Raw genomic sequence first — 24,196 nt, 5'->3', positions numbered from 1 at the left:
TACCTATTATCTAAGAGGTAAATTTCTTGATGTGGGAATGGTTCTTTGTCACAGAGAGTGACAGTCTTGTTGAAAGTATTTTTTAGTTGCTTTCCTCCTTTTACATGCCTCTTATACATGTCCTTATACAATTCCATCTTGGGCCTCAGTATAGTCTCTGAACACCTTCCTTCCAACTCTTAAACCACATAGCTAGAATATCTGATTAATCTCACAGGTCATGAGGTATATTTTGGTAACTAATAGAAAATTAGATTTTAAAAATTAGTGGAAATATGCGCCTGATAAACTTAGTTGAGAATCCTTAAGCCTTGAAATATCTTAACTACTCAGCATAGGTCCTGGCCAAAGCTTCCAGTCTTTACCAACAGGAAAATGTATTCATTCACTCGGCACATCTCTATTGAATGCCTAATGTATGCTGGCACCTTGTTTGGCTCTGTTCCAGAAAATTTTTGAGAGACATCTTAAGAAATATTAAGGAACAAAAAGGAGCCAATAAGAGGGAATAATTTAAACGTGGAAAAAATGACCAGAGAATCGATACTCCAGGTTTAAGTGGATTACTTTGAGGAGGGGTAAGTAGAAGGAATTTAGAAACCTGCCCCCTTCTTATTATTTTCACTGTGGAGTGACCATATTTTCAGCTCCTGAGGCCCTTTATGAGGAACTGTGGGCCTAGACGCTTGGAGATCTCTGTGAATTGCTTTCCCTGTCTTTTCTCCTCCCCCTCTGCCCCCTCATCCGGGTTCAGGACGGAATCAGCTGGAAAATTCAATTACTCACCCCCTTAAGGTCAGCTCCCATACATTTCTTTCTCCTCCCGCCTCAGAGTACAGTTCAGCTCTTTAAGAGACAAGCCTTTGAATGAAGCTAGCGTAGAATTTAAACATTCAAGAGAGAAACCTGTCAGTTTCAGACCTCGAAGGAGAGCTTCCCTATAAGATCATGAGTTTTGACCTCTTGGGTCCCTCCATCTCACCGTCATCCCTTTCTTTTAGTTCTCGGTTTAAAAAAAATATTAAAATTTCTTTTCGAAGCAGGCAAAGCAATGAGTCCGCTGGTTCCACGTCTGCTATAAGAAGCAGACTTTTGCACAAGGATAAGGTTACGGCTGGCAGCCCAGAACTCCAGCGGTGTGGCCGATCAGACGCTGGGCTCCTCCCCTCCCCCGCCGACGAACAAGAGGCTAACAGACGGGTGCAAGGAGACAAGTAGCTGTTTTTATTGAATACAGAAGCTCCTTGAAAACTCTGTGGACTCCGGGGCTCTCCTGCAATTCCTTTCATTCCCAAAGTGCTGGAGCCAAGCACGCGTCCCCCGTAACTCCCTCCCATTTCTTCTCGGGGATTTGGGTAGGAGAAAAGGGAGGGGAGGAGTGGGGAGATGGGGAGGGGGGTGGTTGGTGGGCTGGGCTTGCAGGGGAGACCTGATTCTTGGGCAAAGGAGAGGGGGGCGGGCTCGGGGCTGCCCACGAGGCGTGTGATTGGGTCTGACCTTCAGCGGGCTTGTCAGTTTCGCCCGGGGTAAGGGGGGAGCCAGAGGGGAGTGGGCGGAGGAGGGGGCTGCCCAGAGCCTCTCGTCCGGCCCACAGACGGCATGAAGCCTTTAGGGGCACGCAGTCCTCACAGATTTTTGGTTGAAGCCCCTCATCTGCCTTCAGTCTGAAGGCAGGGCCCCGCAGAGGACGGATCGGAGGGTCCCGACCAGCGGGGCCGACCGAGAAGGAGAGGAGGGGGCGAGAGACAGGAAGGAAGCAAACCATCAAATCTAAAGAAAAAGCCCTTTGACTTTTTCCCCCTCTCCCTTCCAATGGCTGTGTAGCAAACATCCCCGACGATACCTTGGAAGGGAGTTGGTCTGCAGTCGCGTTTTCGTGGTTTGAGTTCACAGTTGTGAGTGCGGGGCTCGGAGATGGAGCGGTGGTCCTCTAGGTGGAAAACGAAACGGTGGCTCTGGGATTTCACCATAACAACTCTCGCACTGACTTTCCTCTTCCAGGCTAGAGAGGTCAGAGGAGGTAAGAAAAAATGGTTTTGGGAAGGTGGGAGATTGCTGTCTTTCTCATTCTGTGCCCCTCCCCCATTCCTTCTTCCAACCCCCCCCCCCCCCCAAAGAAGCAATTCTCTTAAATCCAGATTGTAGCTGCCATCAGGTTGGAAGTGAAGACTGGAGAGAGAGATGGATGTAGGCGGGACAGTAATGGGAGAAGAGGTAGCAGGAAAAAAAGATCTGTCAGGCACAGAGCCTACTGAAATGCCCTTCACCACTTTCCAGGGGCTTTGAAAAGAGGAAAAGTATTACCTTGAACACAAGGGCAGTTGTACAAAGCTTTTGTTTGAGGAACAGTCCTTAGACTGCCCTTTGAGCACATCTTCTGGTTTCTTCAGATTCTAACTAATGGAAAAGCTTTTTTAAAGGTGAGCTGAGGAGAAAATATAGAGAAAGTGTATTAAATGAACCTTGATGAAGTTCTCAAGCTGTTTTACTTTTAGGGATATGAGAGGAAGCAGGGGGCCTGAATCTTGAACACTGAGAACACTGTGTGTGTGTGTGTATGTGTGTGTGTGTGTGTGTGTGTGTGTGTGTCATTTTGAGATGTTAAGAGGATAAAATGGGAGATTATAAGAAATGGATAAAGATAGGAATAACTTTTTTCCCGGGATTTCAGCACCCTCCTCCTCCTGTGAGCCCTCCCACCCCCAACTTCTTCTTGCAGGTTGGACGTGCAGCTCTCTTGGAGAATGATGAAACTCGCCAAGCAAATGGGGTGGGGGTGGAGGAATAGGGATTGGAGGGAAGGGGAGGGGGCGTGGGGTGGGATGGGAGGAGAGAGGTAAGGAAAAGTTCCTACGTGGCACCACCAAATATTCAATGACCAGACCTGCTCGGGAGACTACAGCCCTGTCAGTACCCAAGGAGGGAGAGCGACTTCACTCCTCCCCTCCGCCTCCTCCCTCCCCTTCCCCCGCCCTTTCCCGCAAAGGCATCTGGCTGGAGCGGTCCGTTAGGTGCTGTAGACACGGCTGGCGGGAGGACTCCTTTGGAGTTAAGGGAGCCCAAACAGCTTAGAGTAAAAAAGCAAGCTTTGTCAGGAGTGCGCAGAGAAGTGGGGGGGTAAGAAGGAGGGTGGCGATGATTGGCTGAGGGAGAAAGAAACTGTCAACCCCAAATGCGCAGGCTTTAGCGGAAACCTGAGTCTGACCCTGTGGGTGCCAAGATCTGAGTTCTCCCTAATGGGAGTTAGCGCTCCCGGAGGCCGAACTCTGCGAAACCAGGTCTGTATTTCTTCCCCACACTTTGTGATGTTCACCTTCCTGAGTAGCAGGCAGTGGTGGATTTTTCCTCTGTGGCTTTTCCTGGAGAATACAGTCAGAGCCTCATTAGGACTATATTTGAATTTTGAAGTTATGCTAATTACGTGGATTCATTCATTTCTACATTTAAAAAAATAAATAGTAGAGTTGAAAGTGGAATCCATCAAAAATTTATATTTTACCTTTGGTACCTGGTCACCAGCTGGATTGGTCAGTTCTGTCATCAGGTCTGCCCTCTGCTGGTTTTATTTATTATTTGGAATTCAAGCAACTGTGTTAGTAAATGAGGCCTCTTAAAATCCTTCTAAGTATATACAGTGATGCTGAAAAAGGACACTCGATTAAGGAAGAACAGATATGCTGTTTCTTTTTGAGCTTTTTCAGCTATTTCTTTTGTTCAAACGTAGGAAAAAGTATCATAGTGGCAGCTATTTATTTTTTTTAATGTGGAAACTAAGACTTTCTTCAATGAAGACAGATGCACTATAAACTCAAGAGATGTTATCATAGGCATTCAGGGGTTATTTCACTGAAGATGTTTCATTTCCACACTGGGACTTCCTTAAAGCTCTAAGGAGATCAGAAAGATCAAATTTCTACACTTGTGATGCATAATTTTTTCATTTAAATGTAGCTGCATACCTAAAACCCTTTTAAACAAACATCTCAGTACCACATCAAATAAATGGTGGAAAAATAACCTTCTCTATTATTATAAAGCCATCTAATGTGAGAAATAGCAAACTTTAAGGATAATATGTTGTTTCTGTCATTTTTGATGAAATGTCTTGAAAGTTATATGGTTATTTGGATCTTCATATTATAAGATTTGGTATTTGTTTCACCAAGTTACTAGGTGCTTATTGCTTAGTGGGAAGCTACACATTTTAAACCTACTCTTGTAGTCATTCTTTGGCCCTTAATGAACTTCAAAAAGGAAATAGTATATTATATATTAATGCTTAAAAAGGAAACACTAGCCTGAATCATCTCACAAGGGAAAAATAAACTCAAGGTCTAGCTCTCATACTAGCCTTCAGATTTGCAATTGATGTAGCAATGAATAAGTTCCTAAATAAGGTATTATGTACTAGCATTTTACTGTAATTTATTGATTTCATTGAGGTGCACTGGTGTGATTTGGTTGCTAAACCAAAAGATAATTTACAACAGCCTATTTTCATCTAAAATGTGTATTTCTTGGATTAAAAACACTAAAGCCTTAAAAAGTTCTGAGTCATAAAAAATTGGACTCTAAAAATGTGTAGTTAGGATCCTGAAACCTCTAATCTTACAGAGAAAAGTTCTTGGAGTGAATGAATTAAAAGAAAATTTATGAACAAACACAGAGTTATGTTATTTTACCTTGCAAATCCAAACTCTGTAACTTGGTAATCTTTAACTTATTTAAAATTTTAGTATTTATTAAGATTTAGCATAAAAGAGTAAGCATTATTTTTTTATAATTTTTATATATATATTTTTATTTTTTATAATATATTTATTTGCATTAACTTCAATTTCATGATTCATATATTTGCTTATGGTTAATATAAATGTTTTATCTCATGAATTTATGAATTTCATTTTCAATTAATGCATTACTTATTATAGGTAGAACCTGCGATTCACCTGGAATTTATAGTGACTACAGCCTGTGATTGTGTTAAGATAGACAGTTTTAAGATAGATGGTTTTAAGCGGTTTTTAAAGGAGTTAAGCTAAATTGAGTACAAAGAAAAAAAATATCTAATTGAATCATTTTTCACTAATTAAGATGGTATTCAACCTTTGGCGGTTGAGCCAGTACTGTGCTTTGCAAAAAGTTGATTAATTTTATGAAGAACTTTCAAAGTTTGTCAGCAATTGGTAGTGAGCCCTGCTGGAGTGTTTTGAGTGCCTGGGATCAGCAGGTGAAATGGTGCTGGCTTCCAGAGTATGTGCTAATCCAACTTTGCAAAGAGATCAAGTTTGTCCCTGTGGTTACTTAATCAGAAATCAGTTAAAAGATCAGATATGCTTCTGATGACAAATGCAATGTTTTCTATGATTATTAATATTGCCTTTCCATTTGTTTTTTAATCAAAATGGACAAAGTCTGTAATAAACAATAAAGAAAAATAGGTATCTTATGAGAAGCATCTTCCTGAATCTTTTATACAGATAACCTTAGTTTAGGTGACACATATATATTCAGTTAATTATAGACACTTTCACAAAATTGTCTATTAGTTTTGAAATTAAGTTTATCAATATCTTAATGTGACAATTCACTTTATAATTAATACTTAACTAGAATCTACTTTATAAAAATCACTCTCTAAGAGATACTCTCAGAGTTTCAAATAAAGTTATAAGTTGCAAAACAAGAAATGTATATACCTAGGTAGTATGATTGCTTATGATTTATGTAATTAACTTCTAGCTTCTGTGTTTGCCTCAATTTGTGACTCAGATTGAAGGAGCACATTATTCAAGTTATCACTAAAATATAGCAAGGCAAATATGAGCCTCTTTTCAGATTTGTGGATAGGATTTCTTACAAAAAACCTAAGTAGTCGCCTTTCTTTTCTAAAATTTTGCTTCTTTTCTGAGACAAATTTCTCTTCACTCTGATTAATTTATAGAAGCACTACCTATGTAATGATAATGAATGGTCTTGAATCAAGCTTGGGTGAGAGTGTGTAATAAAAAGCTGAAGTTTTTCAAAGGAAGAAAAGGTGTTTAGATTTTTTAAAGAGAATGCTTGAGATAGAAATTCTTATAAAAATTGCATCTCTATACTACCTTCTCACTTTACTAACGAGGAAACTAAGGCACAGAGAATTTATTAGCTGAGTCCTCTTTCTCAAAAAAATATATTCTTATAATAGTCAAGGTTTTTCTAATGAGTAAGGTGAAGATTTGCAATAATGATAAAACTATCTTTAAATAACAGTAGTCTGAGACAATGGAATAAACAATTATTACTTAATGTATATGTATTTATAGAATACGGGATGACCAAATATTACTTAAATGTACATGCTGGAGTTTAAATTAGTGAGAAGATAGATTAAGTGAAAATGACTGATTTAAAGAAAAACAGGAAATTATAGAAAGCATTTAAAAATTCCTCAAAGTCTCAAGTTTAGAGATAGGTAATTTGTATTGTTAATATGCCTAATTATGTGATTCTATAAGATTATCTGTATCAAAGTAGAAAGCACAACAGTTTGTAAAATATTTTTTGTGTACATATCTTGCTGGATTAAGAACATAGCTTTTTATCTTCTCTAAAGTTACTAATGGAGGACCCAGTACAGCTTCAAATTTTCAAGAAGCTAAGAAAATTATATATTTATTTCAAGTAAGGCAAATAGTGTCAAATTTCTATGCTTTTCATGTTTATTTTAGATTGGATAATATATATTATATATAATTGTCTGGCTTTTTAAAATAAGTCAGACAATAAATTGATTTTTACTTGATATGGGTTATTTGTTTAATAGATAATTTTTTCCAAACAAGTGGTCAACTTTGAAAAAAAATAAGAGAGCACTTAGTAGTGCAAATTCTAATTCAAGTTTTTCTTTTGGATTGTCAAAGTGTCTGAAATCACATAAATACCTTTTACTTCAGGAATAAATGGACAGTTAATTTGTAAGGAAGTACTCCCTCTTAATGGGCTACCATGATATGTTGTGCTGCAACCACTATGGTAGAGCTAGTATTTCAACCAAATGAAGTTTTTTCCTCTCTTTTGGGAAATGCAGTATATGTCCTTAGGGTCCTGAAGAAGAAACTATGGAAGTTAATATTTATACTCATGGCTAACTCTAACAATTTATATAAATATAGGGTTTTATAAATATTGAGCCAGTCCTATCATTTTATATAATTTTTAGTGATGATATTTAAGTATTTGAAAGCCAAAATCATATTGTATCCTAAATACATTTTTCTTTCCCATCTACCTTTGGAGAAATAATTAAGTGCAGTTGGTCTGTGATCATTAGGAATTCAGGGCAATTGCAGAGGGGGAGCTGAGGGCTGATTTGCATTTCTGCTTTTACTCCTCCACTTCCTTCATTTAATAGTGGGAAAATGTGGCCTGAGCTGGGTGTGGTGAGAGGAAACCAAAGTTTTTTTTGTCTGTTGAAGTTTTGTTCCTTAGCAAAGAAGAAAGAGAGGTATGCACATGTGCTATAAAAAGTTGCAGCGCTCCCTAAGTTGTCTCACTGAAGAGTCCATTTTAAATTCAGTTTTCAGGTGTACTAAAAGTATACTATAACAAATTTCCTAAATTTGGACTTTTTCTACTCATTTCTTTTGCAATTTAATTCAGAAACTAAGGGATTTGGTTTTTCATTTAACTGCCTTCTATATTCTAATGCATCTAATATATTTACTTCTCCTTTCAAAACCCTAATATGATTTTATTTTTATAGATAATCTTGGGTTTGTTTTTTATTTCTACTTTCAGTAGTGTCAGAACTCAACATGAATAATATTATCTGGTAGAGAAGATGAAAGTCAATTTTAAAGTGATTTAGTGAGTAGTATCTATCAGTTGCAGTCTTTGGCTTACTACTGACTTGGCTAGTGGTTCTTTAGACATTGGCTGATCACCAGACCTACTGTTATCTGGTAAAATAAACTCTTTGCTTGCTGCGCATGGAATTAGAGACAGTGCTATTAATTTAGGAGAAAGAACTCAGAGAAAAGAAAGGTTATCATATTTCAGAGTAAGAGACCAGCTTAAATACGACTTGACAATTGAGAACTAAAACAAACCTGTGTAAAAGTGCTTTAGCACAATCAACTTTTGCAATTCCCTCAAACCTTCTTTTTTTTCCTTAAAAAGCATTTCTTTCTTATTTTAACCAAATTTAATTGCTCTTGAATGGCCCTGTACTGTACAGGCAAATGAAGGTCCCTATTCATAGAACTTGAGCGCATAGGGTGTCAGTGGAAGCTTCCTTCCTCTGTCTGACTGGTAAACTCACATCCGGGCTTAAACGAGCGAACCTTAGATGGTATGAGGTGGTTGGTTTTCCTTCCTCACTCAGATTTTCACAAACAACTTCCCGAAAGGATGCCTGCCAGAAAGAGCAGTAGCTGCAATTCCTGACAAAACTAATAAGAAGCTCTAGCGCACTTTCCTACTTTGTGCTCTTGGATAGCTCTGCAGAGAAAGAGCCATAAATATTAGAGTGGTGTTTGCCCTTAATACTCTTTTTAGACTAACTGTGGAGGACAACCTACTACTTGCTGTCACTCTTTGAACGCTGATGAATCTTCAAAATACTTCACTGGTTTTGAAGACAAAAGTATTGTCCAAATGGCCTAGCGTGGTGTAGAGTACCCTTCAGGATGTGGCCCTTCTGTACGTCCAGGCTCAGGATCAGCCTTTTCCCACCTGCTGCCACCTCACTCCCATTCACTCTGCACTTCAGGCATGTTGAACCTCTTGCCCATATTCTCCCCTATCTTTGAACACACTATTCTTTTTACCTGTAATGTATGTTTCCTTCTCATCCATCTCGCAGATGCCTTCTCATACTTCAAGATTTAGCTCAAGCTTCATACTCCAGGCAGATATAACAAGCTGTCACGCTGAATGAATGCCCATTATGTACCAGGTCCTGTTGTAAGCACTTTTTGTATAAAATATCATTTCATTCTGACAATTGTCCTGGAAGTAAGCTAATACTAAAATCTCCATTTTACCCATAAGGAAATTTAAAAACAGAGAAGTTAATTATCTTGCTTAAGACCATACAACTACTATGTGATAGACCTGGGATTTGAACCCAGGCAATCATGCTCCAGAGACCTTACTTTTGATCACTTGCCCATGTTTATGGTGTATTCTTAATGCTTTTACACAACCTTCATGACTTTGCTTATGATTATGGTGCCCTGGGCCCTAACATTAATGCACAAATCATGCAGCTGCACCACAGTGAATATCATGTAAATTGTGTGAATAACTTGAATGCCACCAAGGAAAAATATAAAGAGACTCTCATTAAAGATGATGTTATAATTCAGGTAGCTCTTCAGCCTGCACTAAAGTTCAGAGTTGGAGGACCTGTCACCCTTCCCATTTTAGGGACAAACTTAAGCCCTAATGATGGTGGAGAACCCAAAGGGGAGTGGATGGACGCTAGTAAATGTTACTTTATTTCCTTTGACTGATTGAAGGAGAAGTTGACAGCTGTATCTCTTGGCATTCAAGGTTCAGATTGGGGTTGGCCTGGTTTCATTAAGTTACAAGGACACTTACAAATTGCTGCCTGTTCTAATCAGGATCCATTACAAGGAACAACAGTTCTTTTCCACTTTGGGGGATTGGTATGGTAGTATGCTTACTACCTTCAGTATAAAAGTGTCAGATCTGATTATCTAAAAGCTGTTTGCAATGTAATCAACTGGGAGAATGTAACTGAAAGATACATGGTTTGCAAACAAACAAACAAACATGCAAACACACATTATAATTATTTTAAAAATTTCTCATTTATATGTTAGCCTTTCTCTAGGAGTTGCTGGAGGCTAATGACTGTGATTTAGTTTTATTTCTTCCCCTGGTGTCTACCAACATGCCAGAATGCACAGGATATGATATAGTCACTATTTAGATTACTAATTATCTTCTTACTTTGCTCAGCAGACTGGAACAAGGTTAAAATCTAGTTAACTTGGAGTGGTGTGAAGTGACCTCCTCATGTCATGTTGTTAGCAGTAATTAGATCTCTCCTCCCCCCCTCTTTTTTTACTCATTCTCTGAAAGTGAATGAGTTGCGACTTCTTTCTAGCTTTCTTCATCTGGAAAATAGTTTTGCACATTCTCTCCAAAGATATCTTTAAATATTTGAAGCTCTTGATTGACCAGTTTACCTCTAAAACTGTAGTTTGCTTTAACATAGGAATCTGATCGAGAAAAATACCATATGAAGTCGTGTTTTTGCTTTGACAGCAACATAAATCATCATTTAATTTGTCTACATCATTTCAATTTGTAAAAGTAATAATTGGGAAATTTCCTCTCATATATTCATTTTTGAAACCTTTATTTCAGTTTTGCATCCTATTAAGGATTGTCTGATCTTGCTTAATGACTATTAGGAAGAGTAGCCTATCTATATTTATTGCTTTATGATTATTTTACTAAACTAGTTCTTTTAGAGAGCAGTTTGCATATTACACACATAATTATTATATTAAGAAGTAACATCTTTAAGCAAGCAGTATGTAAAATTTCAAGTGCTTAATAAGGTTAATAGTCTGTAGGTGTAGAATTGTTTTTAATGAAAATTATATGTTTTTAATATTCTATTCCTATCCATTGTATGTTTTAGTTCCACTAAAATCATTAGGATGGATGTCTTTATCTGCCTTATTTAGTGTGTCTTAAGCACATAGATCGGAACTTAACACATAGTAAACATTTGGAAAATTTTTGTTGAAAGATGTAAGGGTGTTGACTGCAGCTCTAATGAATTGCTCTTCAATAACCTAATTGATGATCTGAGATGGATATAGGGTTATGTAGATCAAGTTATTGCCAGTGTCTACAGAAGTATATTGAACAGATTTTTGCTGATACTATTGTGATTTCCTGAAAATAACACTCTCTGTTTTGCCTCCAAGCAAGCTATGATCTTCACCCTGAACACTCTCTCAATCTGCTTAGCATTGCTTTTTTACACAGAATTTAGATATTATCTCCTCTAGGAATACCTCTCCTTAACCATGAAGACTAGGATAATTGACCTTGTATAATATCCTAAAGCACACTGTACTAACTCCAACTTGAATACTTATCATAGAATATTTTTGATGTTAAAATGAAAGCAGGGACTGCATCTTTTTCATCTATGTAAGAATTTCTGACGTCTAGGTCTAGCACCATACCTAGAGCATAATAGATGGCCAGTAAATATTCATTGAATGAATTAATGAACTCATAGCAAGACATTTTCACTAAAGTCAAGAAGACAGGGGTACTCAGTCCTGGCTTGATATCACAATCATTTCCAGTTACATCCCTATAGATATCAATTGAGTAGATTTTGTGCAGAATCCAAGAACAGCTGCTTTATAAGGCTCTACATATAATTCTGATGCACAACCAAGGGTTCATGAACCTTCTGTAATAGGAAATAAATGTATACAAAGATGAGGATGTGCCTAACTTGTGTAACAGGGTACTGGAAGTCAAGTGAAAGTTTATCTGCTATGTGGAAATCAATTGATACATACCTTATTGCCAGACAGAAGTGGCTCTGCAAAAAACTGATTTAAGTAGATCAACTGATTATGATATTGATAATGCTTTTTAAAAAAATCCTCCTCTCCATAGCATGTGATAAACTAAATGCCAATAAATATTGCTCTTCTCAACATTAAAGTCAAGTTGTTGTAATGAAAATATAATTTTAGTTTTATAATAAGGATATTTTAATAGCTGTGACCACTTATAAATCAGAAATGCCATACATTTCAAATATCACACTCTCAAATGGTGTTTGTTCTTCCCTCACCATTCTCAAAGTTGTGATACTGTTTCTGCTTTCGACTTTCAGTTCATATATGCTTTTTATGATATGAGAAAGTTCAGGATTGAGGTATAACTGAGAAAATTAAATGACTCTCTTTTATGTGCAGTCACTATGTTAGATGCCAGAACTACAAAGATGGTTTGCCAGCCTCCATTCTCATGGAGTATGTGTGTTACTAGGAGAGTGCTGGAGTTGGGGATGTGGGCAGGGACCACATAACACAAGACCATATGGGTATATTTTTCTGGATAGAATGGATTCATGTGACTAATTTAAAAGTACAGGGAGGCTGCTAAGATGGCATGGTCAGTGCATACTTTGATATCTGTACTTACTAGGTGGTTCCAATTGGTTGCAACTATTGGATCCTCTGACAAATAACCAGGGAAGTAGAGAGCCATGCAACTTTTTCTGGAATAGCCAACCCACTGTAAAGTCACCTGGGGTTCTCAATGATAATTAGTACAGTTGAGTCATACTTGATATGGAGTTATGGCCATTATAAAGTTGAAAAATATGTGAATGAATAATCTTCTTATTTTATAAAGGAGTATGTTAAGCAAGCATATACACATTTATAAAGTCTATTATGAGACAAAGTTTCCTAACATTTTTAAACCTTAAAATGTGATTTATTTTCTTATTAAACAAATTATAGCATGTTTTAGAACATAAAGTGTAAATAGTGATTTTTGTTTCTGATGATTAATATGTTGGACCAAGGTCTCTATTTTGATTATTTGAGAGAATAAAATATTTATTATAAGCATTTTTAAGTCATAATGATTTCTTTCAGGGAAAGTTATATCAAATAGAGTTTTAAAAACATATCATTAATTGAGTTAGTTATAGTTTAAAATAACATTGATAGGCTGTCAACTCCCAAAGCTTTATTTTTATCCCAGGCCTTGCCCCTGAACTTCAGACTTATATACTCACTCAACTGCCTATTCAGCTATTTCCAATGGCATTATTAAGTCATCTCAAAATTAGCATGCCCATAACTGAATTGCAGAACTCTCCTCCTGAAATCCATTCCTCTCAGTCTTCCCCATCTCAGTTAATGGCAACACAATCAGTCATGATGTTTGAGCTAAAAAACTTGGGAGTCATCTTTGATTCGTTTTCTCTCATACTCCACTCTGTTCTGCTCTGTCTCCAGAATATATCCATAATCTCACAAAGTTCTTCATCTCTCAGTCCAAGAAAACAATATCAACAAAATTTTACATTTAGAAGACTACAGTTGTTTCTCTGCTCTCTGATTCCACTCCAGTGCCCCTAGAGTCTGTTCTCAACACAGCAACCACAGTCTTCTGAAAAATTAGTTGGTTGATGTTCTTCCTCTCCCCTTAACTGCCAGTGGTTTTCCATCTCATTTGGAACAAAATCCAAGCTTGTTGAAGATCCCACAGGACCTATACAAGCTGCCTTCAACATGCCCTCACCCTTACTCCTCTGACCTCATCTCTTATACCCCTTTTATTTCCTTTGCAGGAGATATATTTGTCTCCTTGCATTTCCACCAATGTCTTGGGTCAACTCTTATCTCAGGTTCTTTGTACTTACTGTTCCCTTTGCTTACAATGCCATTCTGTAAAAATATCAGGATAGAGGAACAGCTTATGCCTTTCTAGAATTTACTCAAGCATCATCTTCCTATTGAGGCTTTTTCTGTCTTTCTTATATTAAAATCCATGTCTCCTTAACCCTCCCTATACTCATTCACTGATTTATTTTTCTCCTTGGTACTACTCAAATATTTGTCATTTATAAAAAGTAATGACATTTAAATTTAAGGTTGAGATTTTATTTTAAGGCTTTATATATAATGTGGAATTAGATAATTTTGGAGTACAAATATTGCCTTAAATTTTGGGGGCAGCTTCTAAGCCATATTTATCCAAATAATTCCCATGGCTTTTCATTTCATTTTACCTATTTAGATATAGTCAATATGATAGTCAAAGTCCACACAGTAAAGCATTTTACTTATTTGATAGACACCATACACATTGATCCAGGTGTCTTAAGAGGTTATAGTTGTCTAGAAATGGTAATGGGAGTTTGCATTTTATTTTACTGGTTTAACAGAGCGATGAGGCAGGACTTGTAGTTACCTAGAAAGTAGAGGGGATATGTTCCCAACTGAAGACCTAGACAGCAATTACAGATTAGACACATGTTGCTATTCAAAGCAAATTCATTTATTATTCCTAGTCAATATTAAATCTGGGATTTTGTGTTTTATAGATTTCTTTTAACCACTAGATAGGTCAGAATTAGAATAAATCATGAACATTTGGATGTGAATACAATTGATTTTAATGGGAGTCATATTTTTCCATTAGTTCCACTTCAGAGTATTTTACTATGTATTTTTTTCTCTGATCTTTCCAATTTTGAATTTCACTGTGTAACTGATTTAAAAAAAAAGCAAACTGGTATTTTCACGGAGCTGTAAGTAAGTACATTTACATTTGATCATTGAGTTTTTATTTTCTGAAATGGTAGTACCAATAGGTTTGTAGGTATTTGGATTGGTGAAATTAACTGTAAAATTCCTAAAACTCTAGGCTCCTGTTTTATATTGTCTTTCTCAATTTGTTGTTTTTCTTTGTTTGAATATCAAATAGTGATTTTTTTTCCAAGATGCATAAGAGACTGCTTCTCAAAAACTTGAGCCTTGAGATGCATATTTTATTCTTTTTTTTTTCTGTAGGGAAATATATACTCTAAACATAGGCTTAAAATGGCAAAACATTTAAGTTTACTATAGAACCCCTTGGGGGAAAATGTAGTCTAAAACCTTCCCATACCCAGGAATATTTAATGTAAACTATACATCTATAATCTTATATACTTACAATTTACTGATGTAGTCAAGCAGTTCATTTCTCCCATTTTGCACTTGTTTTGACTACAATGGTTAGATCGCAAAATACAGACAAAAAGTCTGGTAATTTAAGCCAGAAATAGTTGTGTAGAGACTTAGGACACTTATGTGATTTATATCGACATTATTTGTGCCATATAAGCATTTAAAGATAAGCTTTCACACCTTTTTAAATATGGGAGAATTTAGGTTGATATGTTTTATTTTCTAATACTTCATGTTAGTTTATAATACAAGATTTGTATGTGGCATATGTGGGTTCGAAATAAATGAAGGAATAGTATCAGAGGAAAGACAATAAAATATTAGTTTTTTAAAAACCTTTTAATAAATAACATGTCAGGGTTAATCTATAATTATATCAATGTCTATGAGATGCAAAGAAAAAATTATTGAAAAGGAAAAAATTTCAATGATATCAGTGTATTAATGTCGAGTTGTGCTACAGGGTGGTAATGAACAGTGAACATGACAGCTTAAGCTGTCGAAGTTCCAGGAAGCCTCCTGGGGTTGTATGTCCCTAGAATAACATAAAATCATGCTGGAGAGATGCTAAGCATTGCATAATCTTCATGGATGATATCTAATGGATCTTTAGAGATAGAAAACTGTTCAGTCTTCTACTTGACTATAAAGAGATTTCCCAAGGTAGTCAGAGGAAATGGATAACAGGAATCTAGTGAATTATAGCTCTGGGAAAACACGGTGGCACTCACTGGAACTGTTAGAGATGTTCAGAAAGGTTAAAATTTTGACAAAATAGTGCTTTCAGGTATTATTTTTATTGAGTGCTTAGACACTATCCTCAGAGATTAAAATGCCTTATCTCATTTAATTCTCAAAATTTGGTTAAGTTGAAGAAACTAACTCTTAGAGGAGTAAGTAGCTTACCCAAAGTTATACAAATAATAAATACCAAACTTGGGTTAGAAGTTGGGCTGTTCCAACTGCAGAAACTGAGCTGTTAATTGTTGTCTGTACACTTGTCATATCCTACATTTTAAATTCTTTATTACGGGCTCTTATGATTTTGAAATATAGCAGGGTGTTGGTAGTAGTTAAATTATAACAGTCACTTCTCTCTCATTTTTTCTTTTGCCAGACCTGCATCCCAGCACTCCTGGTTATTTTATACTTATCTAGAGCAGCAAAGCATTTCATAACTGGGTGGGAGATGATTTATAACTCTGTGCTTTATTTTGTTTTTATTTCTGTCTATAATGATATGCTTCATGTACGACCTGTGATGTGAGGTACAAGGTGAGGATAAGTGACTCCCTAGTAGTGGGGAAAGCATCTAGCATACTTTAGGAAGGTCACTTCAGACCTGTGTTCTTGCCATACCTGAATCAAATGGAAACAACCAGACTTGTCAAGCTCTTCAGGATGCTGTTTGTAAAGGCCACGTTCAACCTTTTTTGTCTGAGACTAATAAGAAAGAAGCTTCAACTCTGAGGCAGTATGTGGCTGCCCATTTACTCACTTATTCATTCATTCATTAAACATATTTCTCTTGATTATTTATTGTGTGTCAGCTGCTATGTTATTTATGAATACTGCAGTGAACATCAATAGTGCTGATGTTTGCTGTCAGAGGGTTTACAATCTATCAGGGGAGGCAGACATTAACCAATAAATTACAAGCTTAGCAAAAAGAGAGAGAGAGAAAGAAATTAGTGGCATAAGTATGTAACAGGGAAATTAGGAGCATAATTTAGACATACACTGTGGCTGAGAGCACACAGCCTAGAGTGAAAATGAGATAATTAAGCAAACAAACAAAATAGAGCATGGAGTTAACCAAGGGGGTATATGGGGCACTTGGGATCATATGAAAGGGTCACATAACCCAGCCTGGGAGGGATAAGAAATGATTTCCTGAAGAAAGTCATGGCTAGGTTGATATCAAAAGTTTGATTAGGTCTGAGTTCACCAGGTTTCAACCCCAGCTACCCATTAGGCTCATCTGGGAAATGTTTAAAACATGTGAATGCCTGGGCCCCATGCCAATCCAGACATCTATATGTTTTAAAAGCTTGCCAGGAGATTCTACAGACAATTAGGGTTGAAAAAACCAGTCAACTATCCTTAGTCAATTGAGGAAGGATTGCAAAAAATCTCCAACAAAGGGAATACAGTAAATTTTAGAAACTGAAAGAAGTTTATTTCAGCTGGACCATAAAATTTGGGGTTGAGGGAGCACATAGGAGTTAGTGTAGATATCTCACTTGGAGTTTGTGGCTGTGAGTGTTCATGGCAGAGATGTGATTTTTCTCAAGAACTCCTCAGCTGCCATGATGCCCCCAGGGAGACTTTGAACATCTAAATTTATTCCATATTGATGTCTTGTCAGGACATGACTAGTTGCATTTTCTTGAACTCTGTAGTGTCTTGTATCTGTGCTGTCATATTTGGTATTTCTATCACCTTCCTCTTCACTGATGATTCTATCATTCAAGACTCAGCTTACAAGAACCACATGGTAGATATTTTAGCCTTTGCGGGCCACACGGTCTCTGTCAGCTACAGAACTCTGTCCTTGTAGTGCAAAAGCAGCTATGGACAATATATAAATGAATGGCAGTAGCTGTATTTACAATATAAACCTTATTTGTGGAGACTGAAATTTAAATTTCATGTAATTTTCATGTGTCATAAAATATTATGCTGCTTTTAATTTTTTTCAACCCTGCAAAAATATAGAAACATTCTTATTTCGTGTACCATACAAAAATAGACAGCAGGAGGTCTTAAACCTTAAGCATAGTTTTCCCAGCCACTGTTCTAAGGCATTGTTACAAATACCAACTTAGTTCTCACAAAAATTCTTAATAGGTAGATACTTTTTATTATTCTCATTATACAGATGTGGAAACTGAGGCACAAAACAGTAAAGTAGTGTGTCCAAATCACACAGATGCTAAGTGCCAGAGGTGGGATTCAAACCTGTCTGGCTTTCCAACACTGTGCATTGCTGCTTTATTCTACTTACTGGTCATGGGAGTATGTGAAGAAGTTTAAAGGAGGAATTAATTAGAGACTAAACAGTCAAAGCGTTGTGTGACCTTAGAACAGTAATTTAAGTAGATGTTGGAGGCATGAAGGAGAAAGGATTAAAGACCTGGGATAGACTAATCAATGAATGAATGGAGGTGTTTAAGAGATCAACAGAACACAATAGGAAAGACATATTAGGCCCTCACAAATTTTCGTTTCAAGACCAGAGAGCCCCACGGACTTCAGAGGAAGTTGCTTTTATATGTTTCACGTTTAAACGATATTTTATATAGTCCGTGTGTGTGTGTATACCTGTTCTCTTCTAGTTTTGGAAAAAAGTCAAGTGTAGGCAAAAAATTAAAACCAAGTGTGAAAAGCACTATCACAGAGGTGAGTATTTCTAACCCAGCTTTGGGAGATAGGGAATGCTTTCAGGAAGAGATTGCACATTAATTATATCCTACTTATTCCTCAGAACAGGATTTATAAAAGCTCAGAGACAGGAGGAGGAACATGGTAGGTAGTCCGTGAAGTCTGAGTCCAGTATGGCTAGAGCACTGAGTGAGGAAGGAATTAAGGGGTAATGAGATACAAGGACAGAGATGCAGTAGCATGGAACTGGAAGAATACGTGCGTGTGTCCAGATCATTAAGATTTTACATGCAAGGTATGAGCGTACCATCTGGAAGTTAGTTGGGTTCTCGGAAGGAATTTAAGCAAAAGGACTTGAGGCATGGAGTTTTGGAAGCTCATTCAAGCTGTGGTATGCAGATTGATGAGAAAAGGTATTGAAACCAGTTAAATGGCTATTGTAGTATTGCACTGAGTCTGCTATCCTATTTTCCCAATTAATAAGCAAAAAAATATACAATAAAAGGCAGGAAAAATATTATTGAGCAAATATTGTGCTGACTGGATACTTCTGAAATGAGAATCATAATCTGTGCCATAAGGATTGGCAACATAGAAACAATTAAAATATTAGGGACATTTAGGAATTGCTTTGAATATCAAAATCACAGTTTTTTAGATATATCGAGTTAAGCTATAATAAATTACTGCTTTTAATCTTTAAACTGTTGAAGTTCAGTTAATAAAATATGAAGAATAGTTTCCCCCCATGTGTGTGTATGTGTGTGTGTGTGTGTGTGTGCATATAAAACCATCAAACCCATGTTATGAGAATTTGTTAAATGCTATAATTATGATATCAAATAAGAGGCAGATTTCAAAGTGGCTTTAATTTATTATTTAGTTTACTTGAAAGGAAAAATCTTTAAGACTTGATTAACTGAGTTTTACGTTTTTGTAACTTTAGATGACTTTTTAGAAAAAAACTATTTGCAATCTTTATTATATATCCCTATTTTTTATTGTTTTTTGTAGAGTGAATTTTTATTTCATATCATATGTCTCTACATAGAACTTTGTTTAGTCTTTAAAAATAGAACCCTTATTTTGAATCCTGTAGAGGGAGTGTGTTTTTATCACATTGCTTTCAAAGTAAGAACTAACAAATGTGACAAAACCTGTGCTCTTGGAAAAGGTCAAGATAGTTTGGAGAGAAGGAAAGTTGTGGTCCATTTTATGTATTATTTACTGATATGCAGTTGGGACTGTGACCATGGGGCTGCAACCTTTTCTTCACAGAAGGATTACAGCCTTCGTAGCTGTGTTCATGTCGCTCCTAGAGTCTTTACCCTATTCAGATGTACTTTTGCTAATGGCTTCAGAGCAAGAAGATAAGATAAAATAAGCAGATAAGATGCTGTGCTTTTAGAAACAGTCTCCTTCAGAGTAATTTATACCCTGAAGCCTGAATTGAGTTTAATTTAAAGCAAATATAAACATCAGGGATCAATGAACTGGCTCAAGATAATGTTAATATATTATATTTATGTTTTAAGTTACTTTTCACAGTGTTTTTATTTATGGGCTATAGCAATGAAGGTGATGAAGTGGAATGAACCTAGATTTGATTTTGCACAGACTTTAGGAGTATCCATAGTTTGCTTTCTGGTTCTCAATTCCTTCATCTGCACAATGGGGATAAGAACACATGGCTTGCAAAGTTTTTTGATGGTTAATGCTAGGAAGAACTTAGCCCAAGGACTGTCACATGTTAGGCTCTCTGGGCCTGGCAGTTAATATAGTCATTATTTTCTTAGCTTTATGATAAGAGAAAAAAAGAATGTAAAAATAGTTAGGTATACTACTGGCCTAAAAAAATTGGCCATTGAAAGCAGGAGTCCTGCAAAAAATGTTCTTGAAAGTTGTTATTATTCTTTTAAATATTCCAAGGCTGAATTAAACGGGATCATATTTGATAAGGTTAGTGATCCCTTCAGTATGTCTGATTTCCATTAAAAAGGTTTTTTTTTCTTTTTAATAATTTGGAACGATGTGTAGTCTACTGGAAAATATGTTGATTTTCATTCAGAAGGTTGATGAAATAGGTAGACAGTCATTATTAAAGTACATTTGTTATAAGGTAAAAGGCAAATTATATAAAGCTTCATTCACATGTTTGTACATATAGAAGTTAATATGCCTAAAATTTAATTAACTAAGGAAGTGACCAGATGCATGTTTCTCACGTGCTCATTCGATAATCCATTCATACATTCTATAACTAACTCTAATTATTATTAAAAAAGTATTAATTGACATTGTAATTTTCAAAGAACACCACTCTATTGCAGGTCACTGCCTATTTTGTGGAGTGTGATAAACCGTGCTGATGGTATTTCCTGATTTTACACTCAGTCCCTTTTTCATTCTAAGTCCTCCCAGAAATAGTGTACTTATAAAACCCAACATATTTTGAAATTTGATGGCAATTCTATTTTTTTTAACTAAGAACTGAAACTTTTCAAATCAATAATATTGGTCTCACTTTCAGCCAGAAGTGATCTCTTTTCCTTCTAAACAAAAGAGTACTATGTGCATCTCTATAAAACTATAGATACTGCCTCCTACGTAATTATTGGGCCCTCCTTAATTAGAATCTGAATACTTGCAGTCAGGACTATGTTTCAGACATGCTCAGTGATGCATTAGCTAACACATGGCCTTCTCTGAATATTTTTATTTTTGAATAAAATAGAAATTCAATAGAATATAAGTATATTGAGTAATATGGAGTCCTAAGTCTGTTTTTAGAACAATACTTACACCACATGATTCATGTTTTGACTTGCTTGGTGAATTAGGCAGATATTTAGTTGTGGACCAGGGTATTCGAGGGTCTAAAGAATCGTTTGTCCTTTTATGTCTGGTTTATTTCATGTAGCATAATGTTTCAAAGGTTCCATGTGGTAGCATGTATCAGAACTTCATTCCTTTTTTGGTTGAATCATATTCTATTGTATGTATATTATCACATTTTGTTAACCTGTTCACATACTGATCGAAACTTGGGTTGTTTGTATCTTTTGGCTATTGTGAATAATGTTGCAATGAACATTCGCATACAGGTGCCTGTTTTAAGCCCCGACTTTCCATTTGCTTAAGTATATACCTAGGAGTGGCATTGCTTGGGCATATGGTACTTCTGTGTTTAGCACTTTGACAGATATTATCTGATTCCCCTTATATGAAATTTCTAGAATAGGAAACTTCATAGAGACGGAGAGTAGATTATCAGTCACCAGAGACAGGGCAGAGACGGGGAATAGGGAGTTATCACCTAATGGTTCTATTTGGGGTAACAAAAAAAGTTTTGGAAATAGATTTTGGTAATGGTTACATAGCATTGTGAATGTACTTATGCTACTAAATTGTATACTTTAAAATGGTTAAAATGGCAAAATTTATGTTGTGTATATTCTACCACAATTAGAAAATGAATAGTTTAAGAAGTATAATATACCAGAACTAATAAATTGCACACTTGAAATGGGTGAATTGCATGGTATGTGAATTATATTCCAATAAAGCTGTTTGAAACATCAAGTTTATCCAAAAGGATTATACTTGCAAAGGGAAAGTTTAAGGTTCCAAACTTATTTTATGTTGACCACTTCATGGTAGCAGGAGGTAGCTGGAATGGATTGGAATGAGAAATTTATGCTTCTGCCAAAAAACGGCCCTGTGTTACACACCCTAGGGCTACATAAAAGGGGGAAAAAATTACTTATCTGCAGGGACATTCAATCTAAATCATAAGGCATGAAGCAGTGTACATGAAGTTACTCTGGCAAATGTAGAGGATTAAAAACAACAAATTATGAATAGACACATACATGCATGCACACTTACAAAGGCACACACAAATACACAGATATATACATACACTTTGTAAATAACTAACATAGGAAAGCACTCAAAACTAGAGCATTATATTTGTTACCTATTCTTTTAAACATCTTGTAACTTATCCTTGGGTATACAATATGGCTTAGCAACTGCACATTTTACAATATTTACATATAACATTTATTGTGAATTTGAATCTTCAGAATCACCTTTGTTTAGATTATGAATAGTTGAATAGTAAATCTATTAGAAATTCATGGAATATGTACAGATGCTGGCTTTTTCAACATCTCTTTGCTTCTCTGTAATTTGATTTCTGATTTGAGATATTTTGACTTTGAGAATGTTACAGTTTATATTTTACTTGCTGCTCCACTCCTTAGCCCCCCACCTAAATGTTAGAGAAACATGGCAAAAGATAAGTAGATTTGAGAGGTAGGACTATAATCTATTTCCTTTGTTTAACACATACTCATTTTTATATTAGATTATTTGTTCAATTATGTTTTCCTATTTTTAACTTATTTTTCAGCTGCTCCAGTTGATGTACTAAAAGCTCTAGATTTTCACAGTTCTCCAGAGGGAATATCAAAAACAATGGGCTTTTGCACAAACAGAAAGAATTCAAAAGGTTCAGATACTGCTTACAGAGTTTCAAAGCAAGCACAACTCAGTGCCCCAACAAAACAGTTATTTTCAGGTATGTTCTTTTTATTACTATGACTACTGCTGCTTTGCTAATTATTATTATCCCTTTTTCTTATGCTATATAATGCACAATTATGGGGGGATTTTTCATAATAGTTTGAAAAATACTCAGTGAATATTTTCTTTCTGTCCATGAAAACACTAAATGACCTAATAGTACTCATTATCTAGAAATCATGATAACGTAGGGAAAGGGAGTTGAGTAGTGAAATGACAATTTCTGAGTGTCACATTTTCTAAGCAGGTAACTTGTTATGAGTACTTGCCTGCTATTGGATACATGTTGATTATTTTTTGTTACAACTTCACTAAGTTGAGTGGCCTTGTTCCTATTTAACAGAAGAAATTGAGTTTCACTGAGACTCTCTGATTTGTCCAAATTACAGGAGGCCAATATAATGCAGGGTTTGTCTGTTGCCAAGACCAATATTGTCTGTATTATCAAATATCCCTTTCTGGTGTTTTGGGATCTTTTCAGAAACAATTTATCATTTAAATTCTTCATATTATCCTCTACTGTCTTCATCTGAAGGAATTTGAGTTCCCTATTTTCACATAAAACTGTTTTCTAACAACAGAAAAATTATAAATCAAGGGACTAAAAATTAACAAAACAAGAAAGCATATTTTTTAGGAAAGAACATTTTAAAGTATTTTCGAAAATACATTTATTTTGATAAATCATTGATTCTTCCAAAATATTTCCTGTTTTGCAATAATTTGTGGTGGACAAAAGTAACAAACTGCAAATATAAAGACTATTAATGCACAAATTTTCTGACAAACTAAAATTAAAATGGTTATTAAATACATGAAATATTTTTCAAATCAAATGGTGAAAGTTTTAAACAGTAAAAACTAAGCTGCTCTTCTATTTATTTGCACTCTAATGCAGAAATAGGAAAAGGATGGGAATTTTCAAGAGAGAAAGAAATAGATTACTGGAAATGCTGTAGAAATACTGAAGAAGTTAGTTTATAATTTTTTATATTTGGCTTATCATCTCAGGGCAGTTTTTCTGCCCTCCAGTGTGGTAGTTATTTTGATTATTTCTGTTGTTTTATCTTGGAAAAAGAATACAACCTATGTCTCTAGGGTCTACTTCCATGTCAGTTAACAGAATATATCAACATTTTTCCCTCTTCTCAAAACACTGTGTCTTAGGTATGTGATTCTAATAATGAGTAGTTCAGATAGGAAGAGATATCTATGGTAAAGGCCTCATTTTTTCCCCATGCAAATGATTATAGGCTTATCTTCCTAGAGGATAGAGCTTCTTGTCAAATAATAGTAAAGGGCATTTAATAAAAATTACCAATGACATATTCACCATTAAAAAAATCTGAACAGTGAAAATGTGAATACTATTCTCTATAAAAAATAGTAAAAAAGATCTTTGAAAATTTATTTGGAATATTTTTTCTTCCATTACGAAAACACAAAATAACAACTTCTTTCCAATGAATAAAGTA

General features: G+C 35.7%; 1 protein-coding gene and 1 pseudogene across 1 annotated transcript in view; both read left to right on the top strand.

Annotated features, from left to right (window-relative positions):
* Positions 1 to 1,629: 1,629 nt before the first annotated feature.
* Positions 1,630 to 24,196, top strand: part of COL11A1 (collagen type XI alpha 1 chain) — a 199,301-nt gene continuing 176,734 nt past the window's right edge. The window contains exons 1-2 of the mRNA XM_059061934.2: positions 1,630 to 2,020; positions 22,549 to 22,716. Coding sequence (XP_058917917.1) covers positions 1,915 to 2,020; positions 22,549 to 22,716 — 274 coding nt within the window. The 5' untranslated portion in view covers positions 1,630 to 1,914. The remainder of the gene's footprint in view (positions 2,021 to 22,548; positions 22,717 to 24,196) is intronic.
* Positions 9,186 to 9,833, top strand: LOC131765115 (superoxide dismutase [Mn], mitochondrial pseudogene; annotated as a pseudogene).

Source organism: Kogia breviceps, chromosome 1 (genome assembly GCF_026419965.1).
Source record: "Kogia breviceps isolate mKogBre1 chromosome 1, mKogBre1 haplotype 1, whole genome shotgun sequence".
Lineage (NCBI taxonomy): Eukaryota > Metazoa > Chordata > Mammalia > Artiodactyla > Physeteridae > Kogia > Kogia breviceps.
The sequence above is the reverse complement of the archived record's forward strand: the minus strand, read 5'-3'. Positions and strand labels throughout refer to the sequence as shown.